Here is a 25,256-nt window from a genome sequence, read left to right as displayed (position 1 = left end):
TTAGACTGGCGGTCTACGTAAAGTTTGAATCTTCAAGCTTTAATTGTTACCCCCTCCGTCAGTCGAGTCAGTGTCGTGCTTTTAAAGGTCAGTCGGACCTTCAGCGTGACGCTTACAGGGCAGACTGCCTCTGATCCTCAACAGGTCTCACCATGAGGGCGACAAAAGAAATTCACCTCTTCAAATATGACAGCTGGCTCAAATGTAAGATTAAACGTGACTGAAGTTAATGGATTTTTCAAGCCGCTGCTCATAATACGATGCTGTATTTGATTGTTCCCCCTCAGCCTTTTACAGGCTATCATCATATCAGCTGATGGATGGTGCTGAAGTTTAACATCAGAACAAACAAACATATTTTGAGTTAATTCAATGAAAGCTATAGGAGCAGCTTTGACTGAAGCAGTTCCGTCCTCAGAGGGGCTAGAGATCAGGGGTTCAGGACTGCTGGATGCTTCAGGACCAAGGCACCTTTCTGAAAACACCGCCCCGCTGCCCTGAAATCAATGACGCTGGTTCCGAAGTGCTGCTGCAGCGATGCTGGAGACCTCCCGCGTGGCAGAAGGCTTTGACTTGTTCGCCGTCCCAGGGCACAATGGGAGCTCTGCATGAGGCATTGCTCTTCTCCACAGGGTGCAGGTCATAAACACAGCAGCTCCACGGTTTGATCTGGGGGGCCTGCGAGCGTGTTTGTTCAGCCGGGCTGGATGAAATGTGGGGAAATGAGCATGACCTCATAAAATGCAAATAAGCTGCCTGGTGCACAAAAAGTTACAGAAATGCATTTTCCCACAGTTAAAGGATTATATGGTGGATGACTGTAGAGAGTAGTCATTCTGAGTACTCACACAAAGAGGTGCACAGGGTCTAAACTTTGGAAACATGGAGCATTAGTATTGTAGCAATAACCACTGTTCAGATTGGGGGTTGGTATTTGCATCCACAGTAGGTTGCTTCCCTAACCGAAAAGGAGCACTGCTTATAGAAGCTTTGTGAAGCGCCAGCAACAGTTTACCATTTTCTAAAACTACTGTTTTGTGGCTGTTGTTCAACCAACATGCTGCATTTACTTCATCATAAACTACATTGGTGCTATTTTTGCTCCAAGACGTCATCATCTTGATGGAATCTTGATAGAAGTTTTATGCAAAGATTATTATCAGCTGCTGTGATGGGTTTTGGGAGAAGAACTTTAAAGTTTAGAACATTTTTTCTGGTCTATGGTAGATGCAAAGCGGTCGAAACCATGCATAAACCACGCCTCTCGCCATTTGACATCTATCAAGTTGCTGCAGGTGCAGACAGTTGGTTAGGCTGGGTATCAAATGTCACCCAGATGGAACAGAGACTTGGACCTGGTTTAGCTTTATTTTAAACCTTAAACATACATATTTGACCTTCCTCAACTCAAAGCTGCAATAAATAATATTTTTTGGAAAAAAATAGTTCCAATGACCATGTGAAATGTGAAAGATGTCGCTTGTAGTGACACACGTATCGCCCCACCCTGCAGTTCCCCCCAGCTCTATTGAGCATTATCATTTGATTCAATCTCACTGCTGCCATCAACTGCCTCCTGCTGTAGACAGACAACGTTAGCAGCCAGCTGGTGAACATAGTGGAGCATTAAGAAGCTAAAGAGACTTTAGCTTCTTAATGCTCTCTCCCAGGAGTTGGTGGAGACCAAAACAGAGGGTAAAAGGAGAGTGAACACTGGACTTACATTTATCGTGTGACCACACCGCGACTCCAAATGAATGCTAATGTTGGTCTGTGTCTGCTGGATGTGTGGTTGACAGCTTTATGAGGTGATAAAATGCCTGAAATGTATTTACAGCTTGCTCTGCTCTGCTGTTGTAGGTTATTGCTGCCCTTAACAGTTAAATAAACCAGTTTCGGCCGTTGTCACATAAAATTTCCATTTTGAGGGAATATACTGTAATCCTTACACATAAGTGTCCACAGCGTGCAGTCTTTGCTTCAGGGGTTTGTTTCTGATGTCCTGTGGTTTACACTTTACAGTGAAACAGTCATAGGCTTCCCTAGTGGGAATTGATTCCTAACCACAGGGCTGGGGTCACACTCCTGAACCATTAAGCTATTGAGAATCATTTTGGCTATATAGAGCTTTGCGTGTGTGAGTGTGTGTGTGTACTTGTAAAGCTACCAATTTGAGTTTTAGACCTTGGGAGAGAGGACATTTTTGGAAAGTGAGAACATTTTTGGCCAGTCCTCACTCTCGGACAGACCTTCAGAGTGCTGTTTGAGGATTAAGTCTTGGTTTTAAGGCTTAGGTTAGATTTTGGTTTAGTTAAGGTTAGGGTATAGGGGCTCGGGACTGAGGCTCCCTAGGGCAAAAGCACAAACGTGTGTGTGTGTAACCCCTCTGTGTTATTAAGTGCTTTTCTCCGATTATCAGCGGCCTGCTGAAGCCGTTGAGTAGGAGTTGGACTCCTTCTGGGTATTAACCAGCGTGATTTTTTAATTATCCTGTAATCAATGTGTCTAATGAGCCACATTAAGACAGAATGGAAGGTCAAAGGTCTCAGCTCAGCTACACTCAAGCACTCAGTGTGGGGAGTGAGAGGAATGGGAAAAATAGAGTTCCTCTTGTTTTTGTTGTCTTGTACCCTCTAAGTGCTTTTGACAGTAGTGTATCGTTGGCTGCAGTAAACCTTTGTTATACTCTGACTTGTATTTTTCAAACGGCATCCATGAATACAGATGTTGCGGGCTCCGATATTAGCATCAGAATCTGTCTGGCTCATTATAGTTGCGTTGAATGAATCACATTAATCTTTCATTACTTAACTCATGCACGTTTGTTTTTATTAGTGTGTCTGTCAGCAGGATGTTTGCTAAACTGATGAATGGATTTCCATGGCGACTGGGGAGCAAGTTAGGCTGTTGGCCAAGGAACAATTGATTCAATACTGTTGGGAATCCAGATGTAGTGTTTCTCCAAATGAAACAAATGACTTTCTTGAAGGGTGAAAAACAAGTGTTTGCAATTTGATTTGATTTATTCGGCATATGAAAATATATGTATAACAGCTCGCACACTGCAGCAAATACGAATACACTGAAAATGTCAAGGACACAATAATCCAGCTATCTAGTATCTACAGTATGTAAAGATTATATAATAATAGAATATAGAAAGAGCGTGATTGAAGCTGTTGCTGGTTTTGCAGCAGGACCCTCAGGCACAGCAGGGACGGGTCCAGCAGCCACGCCACCCATTGTTTGCCACGAGAACAGAGAAGGCCAATTAACTGAGCCGAGGATGGGAAGTCACACGCTTCAGCATCTGCTACACCTACACTTCAATCTTACTCTCCCTCCCTCTGCCTCTCTGTCCATCTGTCTGCACATCACTCAGTTTTCAGCTGCCTTTTATAAATCTGTATCTCCAACAGGCCCCATTTCACCTCAGAGAGAGCTTTAATCATCCTTCCTCAGGGACCTCTATGTGTGTGTGTGTGTGTGTCTTCCTAAATTCATTTGACTTTCACTTTGTTGAGTTATTTATTTGAATATTTAATAATGCGGTCATATATCTGAGAGTCTTACCCCAGCAACCTGCTGCTTGTCATGGCTAAAAAGGACTTAGATATATTTTTAATTCAGCAGGTCAGGTACAACTTTGTGGAAGCATTAACTGGATGCAGGCAGTGAAAGTGAAATAAACAATCCCAACAGCAATTTTCTGGCCACTTACTGAGCAAATGATCCCACCGTATGAACAAGCGCACCGGCTTCTAAAACTGAGGGTCAATTAGCATTAAAGCTGTGGTAATCAGTATTTTTATGTAAACCAATCAGTATTGGTTTGTGCTGTTCGGGTTCAGACTCGCTGCTCTAATCTAACTTGCTTCCAGATGGCAGCTGTTTTCACTGAAAAAGCTTCGATCCCGCTGCACACCACCTGTCCAGCACCAGCCTGGACGTATGAATAAAAGGGTGGGTGGGCCACACTGTCTTGTTCACATGAACCAGCACGGTTACTATAATTAAATCCTTTGCATGCTCTGCTGTAGAGGAATGTTGATTAGATTCTCATAGCTCTTCGGGTCACACCTGTTCTGTTGGGGACCGAGCCAGCACAGCGAGGAGCTCCGCGCCGTGTGTGCATTTTCATGCATTTAACCAGCTAAAGCCGGAGCAGCATCGCACTCCACCAGCTCGGTGCACTTGTGTTGCAGTGGCTGATTCAAACAGCACGCTCCCGCACGACAAACCCAACGTCTTTGCTCCCGTTCCAGCATCACTCCAATTACCTCTCTCCAGCGGAGAGGACGGCAGTGCTGGGAAAGTTACAGATTTCAGCTGTAATGGAGGGTTTTAGTATCCCAAAATCTCTGAAATGCTTTTTCAAGAAGCTTTTCCACAAGAGGAAACTTCTGCTCTCTTTAGTCCGTTTTTGATTCATGTTGTGCCAAGAAAATGGTCCAAATTAAAGATATTGAATATTGGCACAAATCTGATTCAAAAAGCCAAATTGCTGGAACCAGGGTGGGTCTGCATGCTGCCTGTGTAGCGGCACGTGTGTTCCTGTGTGTGCCTGTGTGTGCTTGCTTTTGAAAGCCCCCGCCTTGCCTTGGAAGTGTTACAGCTCTCCAGATTTGGAGTAATCTCTCTTGGACGTCCAGCAGCATCTTGCACAAACACACCAAACTCACACTGAATGGAGCTGGACCGGACTGAAAACTGAAATGATAACAGGAGCTGTGCGTATGTGCGTGTGTGTGTGTGTGTGTGTGTGTGTGTGTGTGTGTCACAGTGGGGTGCATATTGCTGCAAGGAAGCATGTTCAAATCTGGACAGACAGCTGCAATCCTGCACTATTAAATATTACATGCAGGCAGTTAAAGAACTGGATAAAGAGAAAATATGAATAAAAGCCGAAAGTCCCACTAGTGACTTTAGTCTGCTCAGTAGACTTTGGGGATGATTATATAGAAGTAGGAATTGTGGTTAGGATGCATCCTCTGTGGAGCATGAATATCCACAGCACATTTAATGGCACTTTGATCCATAGATTTACATGTTGTTCACAAGGACAGAGTAAATTTCTTGGAGGCCAAAAATCTGAAAAATCAGAGCAATGGTGGAGGTTTTTCAGGTTTAGGGTCTTATTTTTGATAGAGTGCAAACATTTTGGTTGTTGGCAAACTTTTTTGAGCTTCCACTATTTGATAACTCCAATAACACTATCAGAGATTGTTTTATCTTTGTCTATGGAGGGTTATTACAGAAGATTCATTGTATACTGCTCATAAAGCTGTCACTGTTGCCTGAGCCAGCGAATGAAAGTGTTACTGACCTAAAATAGTGACTATGCAGCCTGCAGTGTCTGTTCTCAGGCTCACAAACAAAAACTTCTCACATCTGCAAACTACCAAAGGTGAATGTGTGTGCGTGTGTGTTTGTGTGTGTGTGTGTGTGTGTTTTGCACCTGAAACGATAACCAGCCACGGCCCCCACTGTTGCCTTCAGACAACATGGAGCTCGTGCAGCAGAATCCCCCCACAGCTCTCATCACTCATCGTAGAAATGAATAGTGCTATACTGGAGATCTCACACAGTCAATGCCCACCTTGTCAGCCCAGCTGCTGATGACACACACACACACACACACACACTCCCTATCCCTCCAAGGATTTTGAGATAATGTGGAGAATGGATTGTGTGTTTTTGCATGTGGGTTTCAGGGGTTACTGAAGGGTGATGTGTTCCGGAAAGAGGTCAGTTTAGCCCTGGCTAGGAAGGTAAACCGCTAACGTGTGTGTGTGTGTGTGAGTGTGTGTGTGTGTGTGGTTTCCCGTGCTAAGCCGTTTTCACATCAGTGTAATGTTTTGTATTGCCATATTTAGGCTGATGAGCTGGCTGCTATCTGATCTAAAACTTTAATGGAAGTGGTGTGTGCGTGTGTGTGTGTGTGTGTGTGTGTGTGTGTGTGATTCTAGTCACTTAAGATGATTCTTCGTCGTGTGTAGACTGTATCAGCCTGTGGGCGCCTTTGTTTATGACGGGTCTGCATTACTCAGACTGCTTATCTGTCTTATTCCATCCTGTCTTTCTTTTCCTAGTCGAATGTGTGTGTTTGTGTGTGTGTGTGTGTGTGTGTGCATGTGTATGCATGTGTGTATTCCAGCGGCGGTGACCTATCTCATCCCATTATTTAACCTGACTCAATGAGCTGATTCAGCAGCAACAGTGCATGCAGCATTTAGCGACAGCCGGAAGGCGCGTCCCTCCCCGCTGTGCCGTGAACGCAGCACAGCCGCGCTGCCTCCAGTCAGCTGTGTGTGATGACAAGGCTCCCTGCTGGGCTGTGGTCAGGGGCTGCATGGCCAGCCATGTATCATTTTGCAACAGTTTAAATTTCAACAGCAAATACTTCTGGTTTACTGGAAACGTGTCGTACGGCTGCGTTCGCTGGACGCTTTTATCCAAATTGGTTCAAAAGCAGGAAGGTGTATATTTTTAGCATGGGGGGGGAACAGCACAGAGGAGCTTCAAACAGATGAAGAAGAGTGTGTTAGTCATTGATGTTCATGAATTCGTCATCCATCCACAGGGAAAAGTCTGTGCAGCAGCTGGTTAGGACATCAATTCTTATAAATGGTATATTGAGACGCTGAGAGTCTAAAAAGAGGGTTAGATGGGTTTGACAGTGGTCCAAACACACTTCAAGATATAGTTTAAGCCCAGCAGGTTATGAAACAGGCTTAAATTCCCAGTACACTCGCCTTCTTTTTTTTTAAAGCTTAATGCCTAAACTGGTCAGTGTTCAGGCTCATTTGAACTCCCACAGATCATGTTCTTGAACTGTGCCTTTTAGCCAGAACACAGAAAGTACATAGCTTGTACATATCAACACACATCTAAAGACAAACCTGCTCACACCTGGTCAGAAATACTCGCTCTGCACACCTGGCCATTCGCTGTGCATAATGTGCATGCCTGTACGATTGTTTATTTCATAAAGTCTGACATGTCTGACATTGGAAGGTTCTGTTAGAACGTTAGGGTCCGTTAAAAGGTCCGACAAGCTCTGTGTTTAAAACCACAACCACCAGGGACCTGGTTTAACTAAACCACGCTAACAGGATGTTATCCAGCTAAAATGATCCCGTTAACTCTCATTTAGCGAACTTGGTTCATCAAATGCAGCGAAGTGATTGATTTGTTCTTTGATTTGCACACAGTTTCTAAAAACAAAGCTAAGGCTAGCATAGAGTCAAAACAGCGATCAGCTCTTAGCTCTTTGATTGGCAGAGCGCTAGTTGTACTAATTAGCTCATTTAAAGTTAAAGTTGCCCTAAATGATTCCTTTGCAGCATATTATCACCTTGTAAAGGTTTGATGTGCACATGTTTATGAAAGAGGCTACCTATGTACACATCCAACTGATATGTAGCAACGTTAGCATTAATTTAGACCACTCTCCTTGAAGCCCTATTAATGTCTCCTCGAACTCCTTAGGGAAACATCTGTGTATTTAGCAGTTAAATGTTCACTAGCTGATCGCTAATTTTGCCTGTCTGCAGCCTGGTGCTGGACAGACTTTGATCAGACTTTTTTGCCTACAACAGCTGCCTGACACAGCTGGAAAGGAGACTGATGTGAGTTAAGAGCTAAGGGGAACTGCAGAGCTGGGATGTAATTTTCTTTGGGTCTGTCACTACGAGCAGCGCCTTTCACTACATACATGCTCATTTAATTCATTGTTGATTGCTTTAAAGCCACTATGTGTTGAATCTGAGAGGTTTTGATTGTGGCGCCTACCAGTGGTTGAGTCAAATCAATAATCAAATCATGTTGTCTGTCCTGCACCTGGTTTGCATCAGTTACACTAAGATATGCAGCGTGTTTTCTGTCAGTCCAGAAGGAGACAACCCTGATCATTGAGATTAATTCTTGTGGTTTATAATAGCTGTGATGTTAGCAGTCGTGGTCAGTCATTTCTCATCCTGTGCATGCAGGTACTCTCTCTGTGTGTGTGTGTGTGTGTGTGTGTGGCTGATGGAAATTTCACCCTTAAACACTCCAGCGCTGTTAAAAACAGATATTTTGGGCCCATTTTGTTGTCTGGTCACATGCAACTGGCTTAATGTAAATAAATATTGTCGTGGTGAGATGTTTCCAGGAGCTACTGTGGCGTTAAACAGCAGAAAATGTTTGAGCAGAATAAAACATTAGCAGTGAATATGATGCTTCAGTGCGTCAGACAGTAGGGACAGTGAGGACAACAGCCCGTCAGGAGTGACAGAAATGGCCCAAAATGCATTGCAGTCGCATTGGGTTTGACCTCAAGACTAGAACAGACAAGGAACCTTATGCATAAACTACTGACCACACTGATCCTATGAGAACAAGTGTTTTCTCAACACCACACATAATTTGCACTGTATAGACATAAACCCCTTTCAAAAATGCACTCAATTTTGGATGATGGCATCATGTTTGAAAAAGATTCATCTTTCTATAAAAATCTGTCTAATTTAAGAACAAGCATGGAGTAAACATAGGTGGTCCAACTGGTGCAGTGCACGGGGGCCACAAGCTGTCAGGGGCCCATACAGACAAGGCTCAATAATAGTAAAAGCTTAACCCCCTTAACTTTTTCTGTTCATTCTCTGTGGTAGATTTTATCATAGCAGAACTAATATATTTTTGGCCACAAGCCAGCTCCCCCCCTTTAAATAAAAATAAGGAGACCCCCCGTTACTTTTAATGGCTAGAGCCACGAGGTGAGTAGCTTAACTTACTGGAAGCAAGGGGAAACAGCTAATCACTTTATAAATCACAAGTTCTCATCTCTACGTTTCTGTTAAACGAAAATATTAAATGTGTTTATTTGGAAGCTTTGAGCTGCTCTCAGTCTTCATGCACTGAAGCTGGAGGCCTCTGCAGGAGCTGCAGCCTCACACTTCCAGGCGCAGCTTGGCCCGGAAACCTCGCTGAACCCAGCTGCTAGCGCGAACGCAGCCCTCCCTCGCCTGCAGCAGCTGGAGCATCGCTCCACCCGGGCCTCATTCTTCTTCTGAGCTTATTGCCACGGGCAGAGCTGCAGTCGCTCCTTATGTTCAGCTTGAATTGATAACTCATCTTTTTAAGAATCTCTTCACGTCCACCCTTCCTCCATCTCCCCTCTTCTGCTGCTTTTGCCTGATGGATCTGCTGTGTCTGACTCATCTTTCTTCATGTGGTGCTTCTCTGTCTCACTAAATAAACCAAGGACACTGTCATATTCAGGTGCGTTTCTCACATCTATTATTAGACCCCTGCGGTTCTGATCCATGGCCTCTTTATCGTGGGTTGGTGATTTTCAAAATGGAAGGCTTTCCTCAGATTGCGCTTGCTGTTAAGCTCTCCAGACAAACCATAGGCTGGAAGCTGGGATGTAATGTAAATGCATTAGCAGCTGTAGTTGGAAGATTCCCTCAGGTTTTATGCCTCCAGCCTCACAGCAAACTTCAGGAAACAGAGTTTTTCTGTCTGCTGGTCGGGAAAAAAACTCACACCCGGGAGTTTTAGCATTGAATTTATTCATTAGTCTTCTCAGTGTGAAGAACAGCTTTCTGAGCTGACTGAAGGTGACCTTCTGAACGACAATATCTAGAGTTTCGCTCCACAATTAAATATCTGCGATTTGAGCAATGTGACCTCTGCTTCCATGAAATGATGGCAGGTCTGAAGGTAAAAGTCATTATAAAGATAATAACTGTAGCATTAACCCTTTCTCTCAAAGATGCAACCCTTTACTCTGTTAATATTATGCAACAACAATCAGTCATTGGCAAACAGGTGGCAGTCTATGTTGCTGGTCTCCACCTAATGCCACTATGAGGTTGGCTTTTTGTGTATTGAGCCATGCTAGTGCTCTTTGGTGGCGGCATGACTTTCCTCTAGAACCACCATGAGATTTTGGACTGCAACGGAACGTATTTCACACGTTCAAGCCCCCCCTCAGGATCAATTATAAAATCTTTCCATACAGGGCTATTATCAGGCTCTCATCACTCCCATCAGCCTCGGCTGTACTTTTGTTAGTTAGCAAATGCTAACAAGCTAGCATGCTAAACTGAGATGTTGAACATGATAAATATTACACCTGCTAACAATTAGCATGTTGCCATTGTCACTCTGAGCATATTAGCGTGCTAACATTAGCATTTAGCTTAATACACTGCTGCTGCAAGGTTGCTAGCAAGGCTGCAAACTCTTATTTTCTCACATCTATGCTGCAACTTTAATATAAAATGCTTTATACCACTTTACAATAACCCACTTACACTTTTAAAAGCTATTCACCTCATTAATGTTAAATCATATTAAACAGGCTGAAAGATCTTTCATTAAAATAGCTCCGATCCCAGAAAAGTTATTTTTATTCATGTATTTACTTTGACCAATCTGTAAAGTATGAATACGCGATTCCTCATCCATTAATGTAGTCGTTTGTGACTTCACAGATTTTAGGAGTATAGTTATTAACAGAAGGTTTTGATATATGCAGACATATATATTCTGTACTCAAGTTAATGTGTAAACTGTGGTTTTTATTGTGGTCCATTCATGAGCACAGCCCACATGTCGTCATCATCGCTGCTCAGTATCTCCCCTTCCTTGAAGGAGTCTCTCGGCTGAAAACCCTCATAAATTACTCATGACCTCCCGTCAGCTCAGAACGTTCCTCCAACTTCAGATGTTTTATGCATAAGACCCTGGAGTGCAGGCAGAGAGGACCAGGGAAGACAAAGATAATTTCGCTCTGTAGTTTTTTAGGGAATTAAGTGGCTTTGTTGCTGCCGTGCATCATCTGTGGCTTCTCCAGGCCTTCCGTGTCCGCCTGGCTGCCTGTCTGCCTGCCTCGCCCGCCGCTCTGTGATGTCTCGCGGATGACAGCTCAGCTTGTCAGCTCGCCGTCGAGCCTCGGGGATCAGATACCTCCGTCTGATCCCGGCACCTTTTTTCTTCTTCACTTAGTCCATGTTGGCTTCCATTCACGCTCTTTATTGCAGGGTGGAGTGCGACAGGGTGGAGGGTGCAAGGCATGAAGCGTGTGAGACTCCCACAGGGCGTGTGAGAGGAGGTTCAGCGAGTTCACTCTGATCTCTCCGGTCGGCCCGTCTGTATCCAGGCAGAAATCTGTCCTCTCTCCATCCTCATGACTCCCCCCTGCAGTGTCTCGTGGTTTCTGCGGCGTCTGCTCTGGTGCCCTGGTCGGCCCCTCTCATGTGACCGGGTCTCCTCCACGCTTCGCCACCTTCCGACTGAATCGGCCCTCGGTTGACCGCATTTCACCGCTGCGCCGCTTCCACTCAGTCAGATTGTATATATGTGTGTGTGAGTGTGTGTGTGTGTGTGTGTCCCAGGGGAGGCGAGGACTATAAACAGCCATCACTTGTTGACTTCCTGCCATCCGTCAAAGCCTTGAGCTCCATTAAGTCCACGTTCCCTCCGTCTCCCTCCACCCACTGAAATCATTATTGCATTGCAAACTTCTGCTATGATAGAGATCCCTTATAAAACTTTATTTTGTTTGCATATTTTATTTTCTTGCTTATTCAATACAAGTTTTGGAGAACACTCCTCATTTGAAGCCAGTGATGTATCATATAGTTTCTGCACCAATAAAATTTCCCTGAACTCAACAAATTTCCATTTTTACGATTAATAGGGAGACTTTTACTGACAATGGTGTAAAGTCTGGTTCAGAAGCTTTCTCTTGTAAATAATTCTAAGTCTGGAAACTGCCTTTACATATTTGCCATGAAAATCTTCAACTTTAAAGCAATCAACTAGACAGTCCGTGTATCTGTCTGACTCATGCTTTTCTAACAGTTTCCATGCAGACATGCATGCTGCTTTGCACCCACGTGTGTCACAGAGCCACAAAGAGTTAAATGAACATCTGTGGTCATGGTTCCCATCTCACGGCCACTGGGTATGAATTCCTTTCCTTTTTAGTGAAGGGAATGTTGAGTCAGGCTATGACTCAGGCGTCCTGGGTTATAGGGAACAAGCAGATGTGGAACCGGGGAGATGACGTCATGGACGGGAGCTTTAAAGGGTCAGATCACCTAAATAGCAAATAGATAGTTCATCATTCGCCCCTGGTGGTGTCTTGGCATGCAAATAGTTTGGTTTTATTTGTCCAAGTTTGGAGATATTAGTCTCTGAGGTATCAGCGTCTGAGATTTCTGTCTCAGCCTCCACCAGGATACAGAGGAGGGGAATGGATTAGTTTGTGATGCTCACATCACTGATAAACTGCATGAAAAAAAGTTCTTTCCATAGACTGTGAAAAGTTTGTCATGTAAAATGCAATGCAATGCTGTATTCAACAATTTTGGCAATAAAAAATCAGCTTGAACCTGGAAAAATGCAATCATCGCTATCTGCATTGCTAGATACCACTAGGGGGGAGAAGATAATGGAAGACGCTTGTGGTAATTTGGGTGAGCCGACCCTTTCATGCTTTGATAACACACATTATTTTGACCAGCTCTGCCTGTGGTGCACCAAAGATACTAAAAAGCGATGCGATTTAGGAGCAGCAGCAGCAAGCGCTTTACGGACTTCTTTGAGCTGTTTCACTCCTTTGTATCGGAGCACAGCCAGAATCACTGGTGGGGGAGCGTAAATGTGCTCCGCTGCACCTGTAACCACACCCAACAGCGACCAGCCATGGTGTACCACACCCTGGACCACAATAGGCTGCTGCAGCGAGATGAGAAGTTAAACCACTGGAGTTCAGAAAAAAGCAGTTGCCAGCATTTCCAAGGTCACTCTTTCAGCAGGATCATACATTAATAATGCAGTGATTTACACAGCATTCCATCATCATGAAAGCCGTGCTGACCAAATTTAATCATATTGTGGTATTTGCTAGATTAATATAAATGCATACAAATGAAGGTGTAGGTGTGGGATACAGTCAAACTCTCCAGAAAGTTAGTGTACCTTGAGTGTGGGGTGCTTTAGCGCGGTCACAGTGCACATTTCCAAGGTCATCAATCAGAATTTCTAGAATTTTTCTTCACTGTGCTTCCCCGGCCTCTGAAAACAAGCCTACGCCACTCTTGTGAGCAGTTGCTTATGATTGCACCGAATGTGAACACGCCAGTCAGGCGGCAAGTTAAGGCTGTGTGATTGAAGCCCACGTGAGGCGTTCAATGAGTCTCAAAAGCTGCACACACGTCCAGGTGCAGGCTTAACGCTCGCTCGCCGAGGTGACTTCTGGGACTTCTGGGACTTCGGAGGCAGTGATGGAATAGACCGAGGCTGAGGTCTCCTCTCCTTTGATTGGGGGATGAGCGTTGAGCTTGTGGGACCACATTTGCGTATGCGTGGCAGAAATCCTCCCTCGGGAGGATTCCTTTCAACTCGCAACTTCAACTTGCGCGTGAGGAGGAGTTTTTTCGCTCGCGGATGCAGTTCTGTGGGCTCGTATCATGCCTATGCGCCTGGTTTTTATGTTCTTCATGCAGGTTTTGAGACTAATCAAAAACTCTTGTGACTGAACATTCCAGTTGCAGGCCTGCCATTTGACTTTTCTATACTGATGTAATCCTTAATCGGTAAACCTACATTCCCAGTTTGGATGACCTTTAATGAATCAACATGAATGCAGAGAGCTGAACAGAAAGAAAGAAACACAGACACTGTAGTCGTTCTCCACCACGCCTTGGGTCATCATCACCCACCAGAACTGAAGCCATGCTTGTTTGGGATCCCCTATTGCATCCACAACCTCACAGCATAATAATTTTATTAAATACCAAGTAATTAGTGTACTTCCTCTCGTCAGGCATTAATTATTGAGATAATTAATGGAGGAAGCCTTGAAGCTGCAAATGTATTATTTATTTCTCAGAAACAACATTTGTCCCAAAGATTCTCACATAATAATGACTGTATTCATTAAACGGGTTCTTTGGGATCTGTGAATTATCTCGTCACCCTCGCAGAATCACCCGACACATTAATCTAGTGGCTGCGTTGCATTCTGGTCTATTGAACCTTAAGCCAGTTGAGAAGCGATCCTGTGGCTGAAAACGTGGATCTATGCTAAAACATAACACACAGCAGGACTGGGCTCAGGCTTCATGTGCATTATCTATGTACACATACTGCAGCACACAGCCGTGAAATGAATGATGAATGGAAGCGCATGGCGGGACGATGCAGAGCTTGTCTGAGCGAGGCTTTCCAGTGCCTGCTCAGAGACTGGATGTGAGTCTTCTTCTTCATCGCTCTTCCTCTTCCTGACCTGCTGCTTCTGCCGCTGCGCTCTGTGCTCCACTGACGGCTCTGATGTGTTAAAAGAGGCCTGAAAAGCCCGGCACGCTGTTCTTGAGTTATGATGTAGACGTTTCAGAAGCTGTCAGGTGCTATCTTCGTCTCGGCTGCTCTTGCATTCCTCCGTCTCTCCTCTTCTGTTATTACACACACACACACACACACACACACACACTTGCAGTTAGAATCACTCCATTTGCCAGCTACTGTATAAGAAATCTGCTGAAATTTCTCTTGGTGACGGTGGTGCAGGAACATATTGGCTGCAAACATGGTGGAAAGTGGAAAGCACGCTGGTACACATGGTGCAGGACTACAGAAGCTCACATTCTGTGCTGGGGAACCAAGTGTAGGACGTTCAGTAGACAGCATGCTGTCAGCGTGTGCATGCAGGCAGAAATGCATGTAGTCAGTCCAGAAGTGCAGAGTTTCTCTAATTAAATAATCTTGAAGCATCATTTGCTTTAGATTATTAAACTTATTTCAAGGTTACTGATCATCATTTTTCTTAGTTAGATATTCAATCTGTTTTTGAGCCAGCTGAACTAATCTGAAAAGTGGGTGGACTGCATAGCTGTCACAGTGACACCTCTGTCATCTGCTAGGACAGAACTGACTTTTTATCCGCTGAACTGGTTAAAGGCAGTCTTTTCTGCAAAACCATGTATCTAAGTAGGCGGAATAATCCTAATCCTAACGTGTCCAGGGATATTTGATAAGCGCATTTGGGGCAAAGGGTCAAGAAAGATAACTGCTGATGCAAAGACAGGCCTGTTTTCATCATATCTGTAAGAATTACATTTTAAACTGTTTTAAAGAACCAATGCAGCATGTGTACTAGTAACTATTAGGAAGTCAAGTGATCACATGATTAATCACATGTACTGTGTGCAAGGAGGAACAGCCAATCAGAGAGAGTCAATTGTTCATATTTATTTCACAGTTACACTTCCTTTACATTTCCTTCACATGTTTTCAGTGATATGTTAACATGCCAAAAATGTTAAATTATCATTAACATAACATAACATTAATTGTATATGTCTGATTTACAAATGGGATTAAAGCCAACCTAATTTATATGATTACTATAATAATTATGAAGTCAAGTGGGATTTTTTGTAGCAGCTGCTAATTGCTTGCTGCTTTATGCCGAGTTAACATGTCTCAGTATGATCAAAGCTATAGCTTATAGTACAGTCATTCAATTAAATGCCTCAGAGGGAGGGGCTCGCCTCTTCAAAGACAGTTTTACAAACCTTTTTATTGGCTTTTTAAAGTTTCACTGCTTGAATCTGGTTTGCTGCTTTTGAGATCGAACGGGTTTTCCCGTTGGCATATTTAGTTGATATGATGACCTGCGTGAGATGTTTTAGCTTTTTTTTTTTTGAAACAGTGCAATATTCTGCAGCAAAAATACCCTTTTGAAGTTTATCCCATTGTCCCGCCGTTTGGCACTTCTTGCCACATAGCTGTCAGTCAGAGCTTGTGGGATTATAATGATACACTGTGATGATAAAGCCGAGCAGAGCAGAAGGACTATCTGATCTCTCTCCTCCTGACTCTGTCTCTGAGCCTGAGGTGAGGACTGTCAGAGCTGTAATTGCTCGTGCATTATCGTCATGTCAGTAATCATCATTAAGAGGATTAGACTGAGCACTCTAACCAGGAAGAGACACAAGCAGCCAATCATCACTGGACTTGATTGGTTTTACACACAAACACACACACACACACACGCAACATTTGATCACTTCTCCAAGTTCTTATTGAGCTTTGTTTGATGAAGTTGTGCCAACATTGCTAATCACCTGCATCTCCACTTCTCTGCTCTGCATGCATTGTTCATTTAAATCCCAATTAGGCTGCAGCACTTAGATTTGTGTAGGGTGATAACAGCCCTGAACACACACTGACACACACACACACACACACAGCCATAAAGTGGTGTACTGTACATCAGTGTTTAAACCCAATCATCCCTGCTTGTGCGTGTGTGTGTTGGCTGATGTGCGGGCGGCCCAGCGTGAAGCGGATCTCCGCCCTCTCCCACTGTGAAGGTAAGATTAGTGACAAATTAATCCTCCTCCAGCGGCTTCTAATCGTTTGCTGAGAGATGGCGGCAGATGCCGTGCGTGATTGCGGGCCCGCACTGAGCATGTGCAGGAGCGGACCTGCTGTTTGTAGGGCGCCTCGTGTGTAATCAAACGCTGAGAAAATACAGCGCGGTGCAATACTCACTGACTGCAGTGCTGGTTTTAAATTAGGTAACATTAAGGCTTGACGACTGGGTTGAATCGACAACTGACAATCTTATCAACAAACAGGCATTATCGAGTTTGCCAAATTGTTATTTACCGCTCTGTGGGCTGTTTTGATTTGCTGAGTACAAGCCCTGTTTGTCTGACCTTATGATATATGTGAAATTAGGTCAGAGCCTGCTGAAAGTCAAAGATAAAACCAAAAATTCATTCATTTTAATCACAAACATGCATTCATTGAACACTGACACATTTTTATCTTATAAAGCTGGCATTAATGAAGAGGAGGTGATGTCCAGGATAATTCATGCTCCATTCTTTCATTCTCTAATATGTTTCACCGCTCATGATCCACCACGTCTCCAGTCTTGTTACTCGGCAGAGGCAGCTTTGGGTGGTGTTTTCATCGTGATGCCACTGTTTTGTCCTCTCAAAGCCATCAAAGACGTTCGCTCGGATGCTTTAAGTGGATTATGAAATCCATCTGTTTCCAAACTTCCTGGGCACAATGCAGCTTCGTTTCGAGGCGCCGTGCTCCAGGAAGCGGCGTGGGTGCATTAAGTTTGACTGGGAAGCGCTTTAAGCGTTCCCTCCGGGTCTTAGCGGATGACACATGATCATTGTACTGAGCTGGGAGCGGCCCAGCTTCTCTCCACCTGCTTTAAAGACGACTAATAAACTCGAAATTGAAGCTTTTTTCAGCAGCAGGTGACGGTGACAGGGTGGAGGAGGAGAGGAGGCGGAGGGCTGTCAGCGGAACAGTATCCCTGCTCATTCTGCTGAAAGTAGAGCGTGAAAGCTGACTTGTGTGTGTGTGTGTGTGTGTGTGTGTGTGTGTGTGTGTGTGTGTGTGTGTGTCTGTGTGTCTGTGTGTGTGTGTGTGGATGTTTGCCGAGCCCACGGAGCGTCTCTTCCCTTCAGGGTACATACTGACTGCGATGCTGGTGTTTAGTCTGGCAGGGTCACTGCTCAGAGCATCACAGCCGGGGGAGGAGGAGGAGGAGGAGGAGGAGGGGGAAGATGGTAAATGGAGCTCTTTAAAGTCATGTGTCAGCAGCCCTGTTTGCATCAAGGTGTTTTTATGCAAATTTTGGAATATTGCCTTCAAAAAGCTTGGCGGAAATGGAAAAATAAAAAAAAGCTTCCTCAATTTTGTTAATGTATTAAATGGGAGATGGAAGCACGTTTGCCGAATAACTCGTATGACTTCTTGAAGAAGAAGAAAAAGGAGAAAAAGAAGCTGTTTCTGATGTCGTCGTCTTCTCAGATATTCCCATAATGTACAAAAACATGGCTGATAGTACCAACAGGTGCTTGAAAACATGGCCAACGATCAGGACACAGATCCTTGCAGACCTCTCTCCATTTTTCTCTCTTGTGGCTGAGGCTACGCAGCAACGTCGCTTATACCACCAGCTTCTGGTGGAACTACGCTTTGCATAGCCTACTTTATTTTCTAAAACAGTTCATGGAAGCGTGCCTAATTCATGTTTTCACTCTTCTCAACTTAAAATTTGCTTGACAATATATGGAAACACGGCTAATAGCTCACTGGCCAATCACCTTCGAGCAAATTTGGTCCATTTAGAAAGGCTGACTTGTAATGTTGGGCGTCAGTAAAACTTCTTGTTCTACTAACATGGCCTCGTTTCAGGATGTGTTTCATGTCTTCAATAATGCTGTACATCATCAACCACTGACAATAAGCGATAATAACTACAATGTGTCTTAAAGTCATACATATACGTGCTTAACACCTGCAGCACCTACATCAATCCAACACAAATTTGTCACAGTTAATGCAGTTCCTCTACTCACCACTAGATGTTCAGAAAATGAACAGATTCTGTATATCAAATGTTTTTTTCCACCATTTGGAGTGAACTGATTTGAAAACTGCACTCAGTGTACATCCATCCTGTGTGTTTGCCCGTTATGTTTTTGGTCTCATTGATCCTCAGACTGTCAATATCTGTCAGTGGGAGAAGTTTGAAATATTCTTAAACAAAAGTGCACTTTCCACAAAATGCTCCAGGTTCAGTCGTTTTGAGTCTGGATTTGGGATTCTACTTCCTCTGGAGGTGAAAGGTCAAATTTCAGCGCTCACGTTTCTCCTCCAGAGACTCGCGGCCCTGCATTATTCAGAGTGCTCTGCTGGCTGGAGCATCAGGTCAGTTTTCACAAGACTGAGCATGGGGATACGTTTCAAAGCTGACGCTCTGAGCCCACAACACTGGTCTCATATAGATTGTAATGCCTGAGCCTATTAGCACAGCATCATGAGCGTGTTTATGTGTGCACTTTGCAGTGGCACACCTGTCAGCACTGAGGAAATGAGAAGGTTCTGCTTTCCCATGACCTTACCTGATTCCAGCCCGGAGGAATCCAGCCAGCTGGTGCAGGTGAGAGGATGGTGAAGGGTAGCGGTTTCCATGGTTGCAGCTCAGTTCCCACCAACCACTGAGCCAGGTGTTGGCGGGGGACTGTGGGTGACCTTATGTTCCCGTTGACTGGGTGGGCGTACACCGGTTACACACCGAGCTTTGTAAGCTGGTTTTCAGCTTCATCGTACAGGTCCCAGTGCCATCAGCGTGTGTGTGTGTGCGTGTGCGTGTGTGTGTGGGACAAAACAGTCAGTCGAGGCAGCAGACAGACCAGAGACAGGATTACTGACAGATTAAACAGTTCAGCCCTGTGTCAGCTTGCCGTCTGTGGGTATGATGTGTGTGCATACCTGCAGGCATCAGAGCAGACCAGAGCACAGCGATAATGCCTGTGTGGACGAATTTATATGACTCTTATGTGTGTGTGTGAGTGAGTGTGTGTGTGTGGAGAGGGTTTATACACCATGTGAGGACAAAGGGATTTTGAAATATGAGCTTTTCTCATCAGCATAAACCCACACAGACATTGGTTTCACTTTCAAATCGGTTGAGAACAGCGAGGAGGCTGAAGGAAGCAGTCGCTTCCACTTGAAATGGTCAAACTTGTTGAACTCTGACCTTCACAGGTGATTGAAGCAGCCGCTTTGGATCAGGGCTGAATGGCACGCTGCCTTTTTAACATTTTTGAAATGAAGCCTCCAACAGTAAATTGAATGAATGGCTGAAAGTAGTCTGAGAGGAGAGATTCATGAAGCGAGCCCCTGGCGAAACTGTACGCTTCCAGCGGCCCTTCATAATAAAAGCATTTCAGTCGCTCGGAATGAAGCGAGGAGGCGTTGCTACAGGCCGTTTACTGTGAGGCACCTGCAGCTATGTGGCGTCAGCTCAAAAATGCTTCACAACGTGTTGCCTCAATAAACATATGCAAATCTGTCCTTCCAGCACTTCCTGTGTCACAGTCATATATTGATGTTACTGAAAATAAGTTGATTTATTATTTGACCTCATTATGCTCTTCAGTCACATCATTTTGAGTACAAGCGCAACACATTCAGTGTATTGATGAGTTCTATCCGGATCATGCAGCCCAGGCTGATGACATCATGAAGAAATATATCATAAGTATATTGTTGATATTGCAGTGTTAAATGACTGCACTCCATTACAGCAGCACAGCCAGAATTGACATGATATCTATGCCACCTTTATGCAGGGTTGACAGGTTTTCATTAACAGCATTATTCATTAATAATAAATACTTTATTAATGCTTTGTAGGTCAATTATAAGCCATGAATGAGAACAAATTATGAATTCTGAAACTGTAAAAGTGATCTATTAAAACAAGGATTTGTATTATAACCTTTATTTCAATGATACCTCAATGACCCTATTATTAGCATCTAACTATATTAGGCATATTTTGTGACGAAAGCTGTTTCTTAGAGGTTTACCCCTTAACGCCGATTGTCACAAATTCGCATCATATCGCTTTAATCCACATTGCAGCCGAATCAGGCATGCATTCCTCTAATGCCGGTGTGTGCATATTCAACACACACCTAGGAACCTTTAGCAAGCACTGGTTTCTCGTCAGACCGGTTAGTGAAAGAACCCCTGTTCTAATTGTTGTTACAATGTAATGGTTGTGAGCCAATTTTGTGGCTGTTTTGATGAAATAAATGAATTTTAAATACACAAAAAAGATGTTTTTACTGCATTTAAGCACTGAAAAAAGAGGACATACTGTTTGTTTGAACCCTATTCTAGTTGGTGAACCCACCTGAATTTATATCTATTGTATGTGCTACAGAAAAATTAAACTCCTCTTAATTTAGGATCAATTTGAAAGCAAAACCACAAAGAATTATTTTTTTAATATAATTCTAAATAAATTCAGGCGTCAAGGTGTTAAATGTAAAATAACTGACATGCAGTTCGTTGTTTTTGCAGTTTTACAGGTGAGAGGCACCACTGTAGCAGTGGCGACAGCCTGGTTCAGCCTATCACAGAGCCTCCTTTTCCACTGCGCTGAACCTAACTTGACCGTCCCTGATGGGAAGGACAGATGACTGGAAGTATTGAATCTGCTAGCGTTCACACTCAGCACAGACAAGCTTTCACCCTGATTTATTTTGGCATCCGTCGTCATTAGCAGTGGGCTCACTGGTGCTAGCACATAAATATTACCACGACTCTGCGACCCATCGGTGCCGCTCGGCGCAATCACACACACACACGCCAGGACTGAATCTCCATTACCTTGAGCTCCACCTCGAGCCTGTGTCCACAGCAATCAGTAATCACCGCTGCTCTGCTGATTCAGCCTGCTGGGAGTGGAAGTGTGTGTGTGTGCGCGGGCGTTGGGGTTGTGCTGTTCTGTGCGAGCGAGCCCAAGAAGCAAATATTCCATGATTGCATTATTGCACCGACAGCTCTCATCCTCAGAGAAAGCAGTAATTGCCTGTTTATATCATCTAGAGTAGGACAGAGTGTTGAACTGCATTATTAAGGACCAGCTTTAGCAACAGAGTTATCAATCACACTCTATGTGTGTGTGTGTGTGTGTGCATGATTAATCATGCATGTGCAGGCATGTGTGTGCGCGTGTGTGCGTGTGTGTGTAAAGGCATCCCTCGCCTCTCGCTATCCTCCCCTCTGTGTTTGAAGGTCATGGCTGTCTGTTGGGGCTCGTTACACTAACAAGCGCTCAGCTCGCTCCCCAGGGCTCCGTCAATGGATCTGATTTGGGCCAATAGAGGGATTACAGTTCACATATACAGGGATACCGGGTGTATCTGCGGTAAGCACAACCTCAGCACGGCCCATTCTTCAATTTTTAACCAGGATTTAAAAAAAAAATCAACAGCCTGCTGAGAAATGCGAATCCCCTTCTTTGCTTTGATGTTCCTCCGACACGCGAGATGAGAGGAAGAGCAGACGAGCCCGTATTGATGTTTGAAGGAATATTTGGCCGCTGCGGCAGCAAGGAAAACAGAATATAAGAGATGAAAACACTGACAGTCACAGACAACATCATCATTATGCCGACACTGAGCGTGTCCTGGCTAGAAAGCAGAGACAGATTTGCATGTTTGCAGTCAACAGATTTGTACATTTACAGTTCAGCGCATGAGCAGGTGGGCAGAGGAGCCAGTGTGGATTCTGACATTAGCAGCTTTACACGGCAGATGTGCAAATTTGCATCCTGTACTACTCACCATGCACATTGTAAAGAGAGGTAAACATATATACAGAACTATGTCCACTAGTGATAATGTGTATAATCAGCTACTGATTATGAGTCATGGGCTCCTGGGCACAGGCAGAGCAAAAGGCCCACCACGCCTCCTGACTGGAAGATAAACCAAACAGTTTTGCATCTTTCTATGATGGCTTTCAGTGACATTCTGCAGGTGGAGAAGAAAGAAATGCTCCAGATCACAGAACCTTAGCCAAACAGAGTGTTGTGTGGTTCCATATGTCTAGATATGGGTGTCATTTTAGATTTTTTATTAGCTGCTTTTAACAAGCATCATTTCCCATAAGCCCCGGACCGCCATGCGTTGAACACCAGCTTGACAGAATGAGATGAGAGGACTGAACAATGTTAAAGCACAGATTATGGAGAAAAAGTTGTAAAAATGACTTAAAGAGGGAAGAAACCAATGACGATGACATAATTACACATGCTCCTGCTGGTAAATTATCATGGGGAGAGGGGTTTTTTTTTGCATTCTTAACTAAATTAATCCTTATTTAACTCTTCTAATATCTAATAGGCTTCAACTTGTGATAGTAAGTGTTATAGTAGATGCTCAGAACCTTAAAAAAACTAAATCCTAGCAACAAACTTTATTATCTCTTTAAATACTGATGAAAGAAATGCTCAGTAAGAGATTGCATTCAGCTACAGACGCTAATGGATGATGTCTGGACTTCAGCTCTCAATGATTAGTGAAGTTACACAGTCCTGCCAAATTATTACAAAATTATGGGTCCGTAAAATAGAGCATTACAGTTTTATTGCCCATGATGAAGGTCTAAATGGTGGTTCAAAGACCCTCCATGCTGCCAGAAGCGCATATCTGAGGGTGAAATACTGAAACTTGGTGGAAAAACCCGGAAATTAAGATGAAAAAAGCTAAAAGCTGTAGAGAGTGCACTCCCTCAGCTTAAACCCAATGTCCCAGAGAAAATACCAAGCGCATGGCATCAGAGTCCCAAATGGAAAAATGGAAATGATCAGGACATAATACAAAGGAACAAATCCTCACACTTGAGAAGCTGGAACCACCAGAAGATTTGCAGTTTTGACAGTTTATTTAATTATCAAATCGTAATTTCTGTTCATGTGCTGATCAAGTGATGGAGTAATCAATAGAGTAAGATTATAAGTACAACAGTGTATCAGGCATAAGTTGTCGTTCACATTGTTGTAAAATCTTAATTACTTGCAGTGTTAATAGCAAACATGCATTACTGGTAAGGTTTCCAGGTGGAGATGTGCTGCACAGAAGTGAATCCAGCGTGAATATGCATCATTTGTTATTCTCATCATCATCAGCCCTGATGGCAGCAGCACATGTTCATCCATGAACATGAGGCAGATGACGTGTGGAATAAACTGCCATTAAATCCTTGGCTTCCTCGTTAGCGCTTCGTTTTCTTTCCCTGTCGATCCCGCGCCGTCCTTCAGCACTTTTCCATCCAGAGTAATTGGAGAGAGTGTGCTGGTGGGGGCGGAGTGTTGCGCCGGGCTGCTCCCGCCGAGCCGCTGCCAGGAGCTACCGCTCTGTATCGAGTTGTGTAAAGAGCTGAGATCCAGCCAAACAAACGCTGAACTGTGGCTTCGCCCTTGGCATAGAGTCACTGCTCTCATTATTTATCCCTGTAGCTTTCCGCCTCCTTCTCTGTGCAGTTGGCCATTTAAAGCGATGGCTCCCAGAGTGGCGTCCTTGAGGAGAGGTACGGGGGGACCACAGCAAAACAAAGCGTATTTAGATTTCACTCTTGCATGAATCACAGGACCATGACCCTTCTGATCATCGGCCTTTTCTCTCCACAATTAGCGAAAGAGGACAAGAACGTTGCATAAATAAACATGGCTGCCAGAGTCTATATGAGGGTTCTTCTTCAGCTTGAAGATACTGAAATTAACTCAGAAGGAAGGGCCAATGTGCAAAATGCTGGGACATATTTGCTGTCTTTGTCCATTCATTATGTCCAACAACTCCTCAACAGCTTTGCTCCTTTAATGGCGAATGAATGATGAAAGTCCAGTGAAAGTTGTTTAGCCCGGATAAGAATCACTTCTTGAGCGTGAGAGTCGAGGTTCCCGAGCGAGGGAGGATCCGTCTGAACTCTGCTTCGATTAGGTTGCTTTGAAATGCCCTCAGTTCTCAGCGGTGTCTCCTCTGTTTTTTCGCAGTCATGCGGAGGAATCCCTTCGTGGTGGACGGCTGCTGCAGGAAAGGGTCCCGCAACGCCCTGCAGGAGCTCTACAACCCCACACAGGTATGAGGCTGGCTCTTTCTCTTCATGTATCTCATTATCTGTCTCTCTTGACCCTCATCTGTTCCTGCTGGCGCTCCCGTCCTCACCCAGCGGTCAGACGTCTGACCCGGCAAGGCCCTCCGAGGCGCTCACCCCAGCTGGCTTTAGTTTAGCATTTTTCATGCAGGCCTGTTTTCAGACTTTTTTCAGCATCCCTGTTCCTAAAAGTGGATTGTTGCCGAGCCTCCAGTGACAGTGATGAGTGCATCAGCGTCCGAAAGTCAGCGTGGAAGTGACAGCAATCTTCCACACTGACTGCCCCGTGAAAACTCCAGGGGACGGCATTAGCATAATGACCGTCCACCTTCCATCCGGTAGTCCGGGAACTTTTCAGGCCCAAGGCGACAAAGCCATCCTCAGTCAGTTCAGGAATGAGAACAGACAACGGGGGTCAAGAAAGGACGAGGTTCTGCTGAAGTCTGAAGATTTACCTCCCTCAAGGACAGAGCAGAGAGGACAGTCTGCTAAAACGAAGTGTTTAGCATCAGCAGGTAGTGCTCCTCACTTGTCTCGGGACTATTATTGCTCTGTGAGTGTCTGCTCCAGCCAGTGGAGCCTCACTTCATTTAGGTATAAAGAGCTTCATGTGAGCCTGGCACCTGCTATAACTGCACGATTGCCGGCATGAAATTAAAACATATTATTGGTCGCGGGTTTTAATGGCTTTTCTGCTTTATCGGGCAGTTTACAGTGAGGGGAGGAAGAGGGAGGACGGCGGAATGGGATGGAGATGGTGACAA

General features: G+C 44.4%; 1 protein-coding gene across 2 annotated transcripts in view; it reads left to right on the top strand.

Moving 5' to 3' along the window:
• chst11 (carbohydrate (chondroitin 4) sulfotransferase 11) overlaps positions 1-25,256 on the top strand; it is a 77,143-nt gene that overhangs the window by 30,706 nt on the left and 21,181 nt on the right. For both annotated transcript variants that reach the window (XM_041964264.1, XM_041964263.1), the window contains exon 2: positions 24,392-24,477. In XM_041964264.1, the coding sequence (XP_041820198.1) occupies positions 24,392-24,477 (86 nt within the window). The remainder of the gene's footprint in view (positions 1-24,391; positions 24,478-25,256) is intronic.

This window comes from Chelmon rostratus, chromosome 22 (assembly GCF_017976325.1).
Source record: "Chelmon rostratus isolate fCheRos1 chromosome 22, fCheRos1.pri, whole genome shotgun sequence".
Classification (NCBI taxonomy): Eukaryota; Metazoa; Chordata; class Actinopteri; order Chaetodontiformes; family Chaetodontidae; genus Chelmon; species Chelmon rostratus.
The sequence above is the reverse complement of the archived record's forward strand: the minus strand, read 5'-3'. Positions and strand labels throughout refer to the sequence as shown.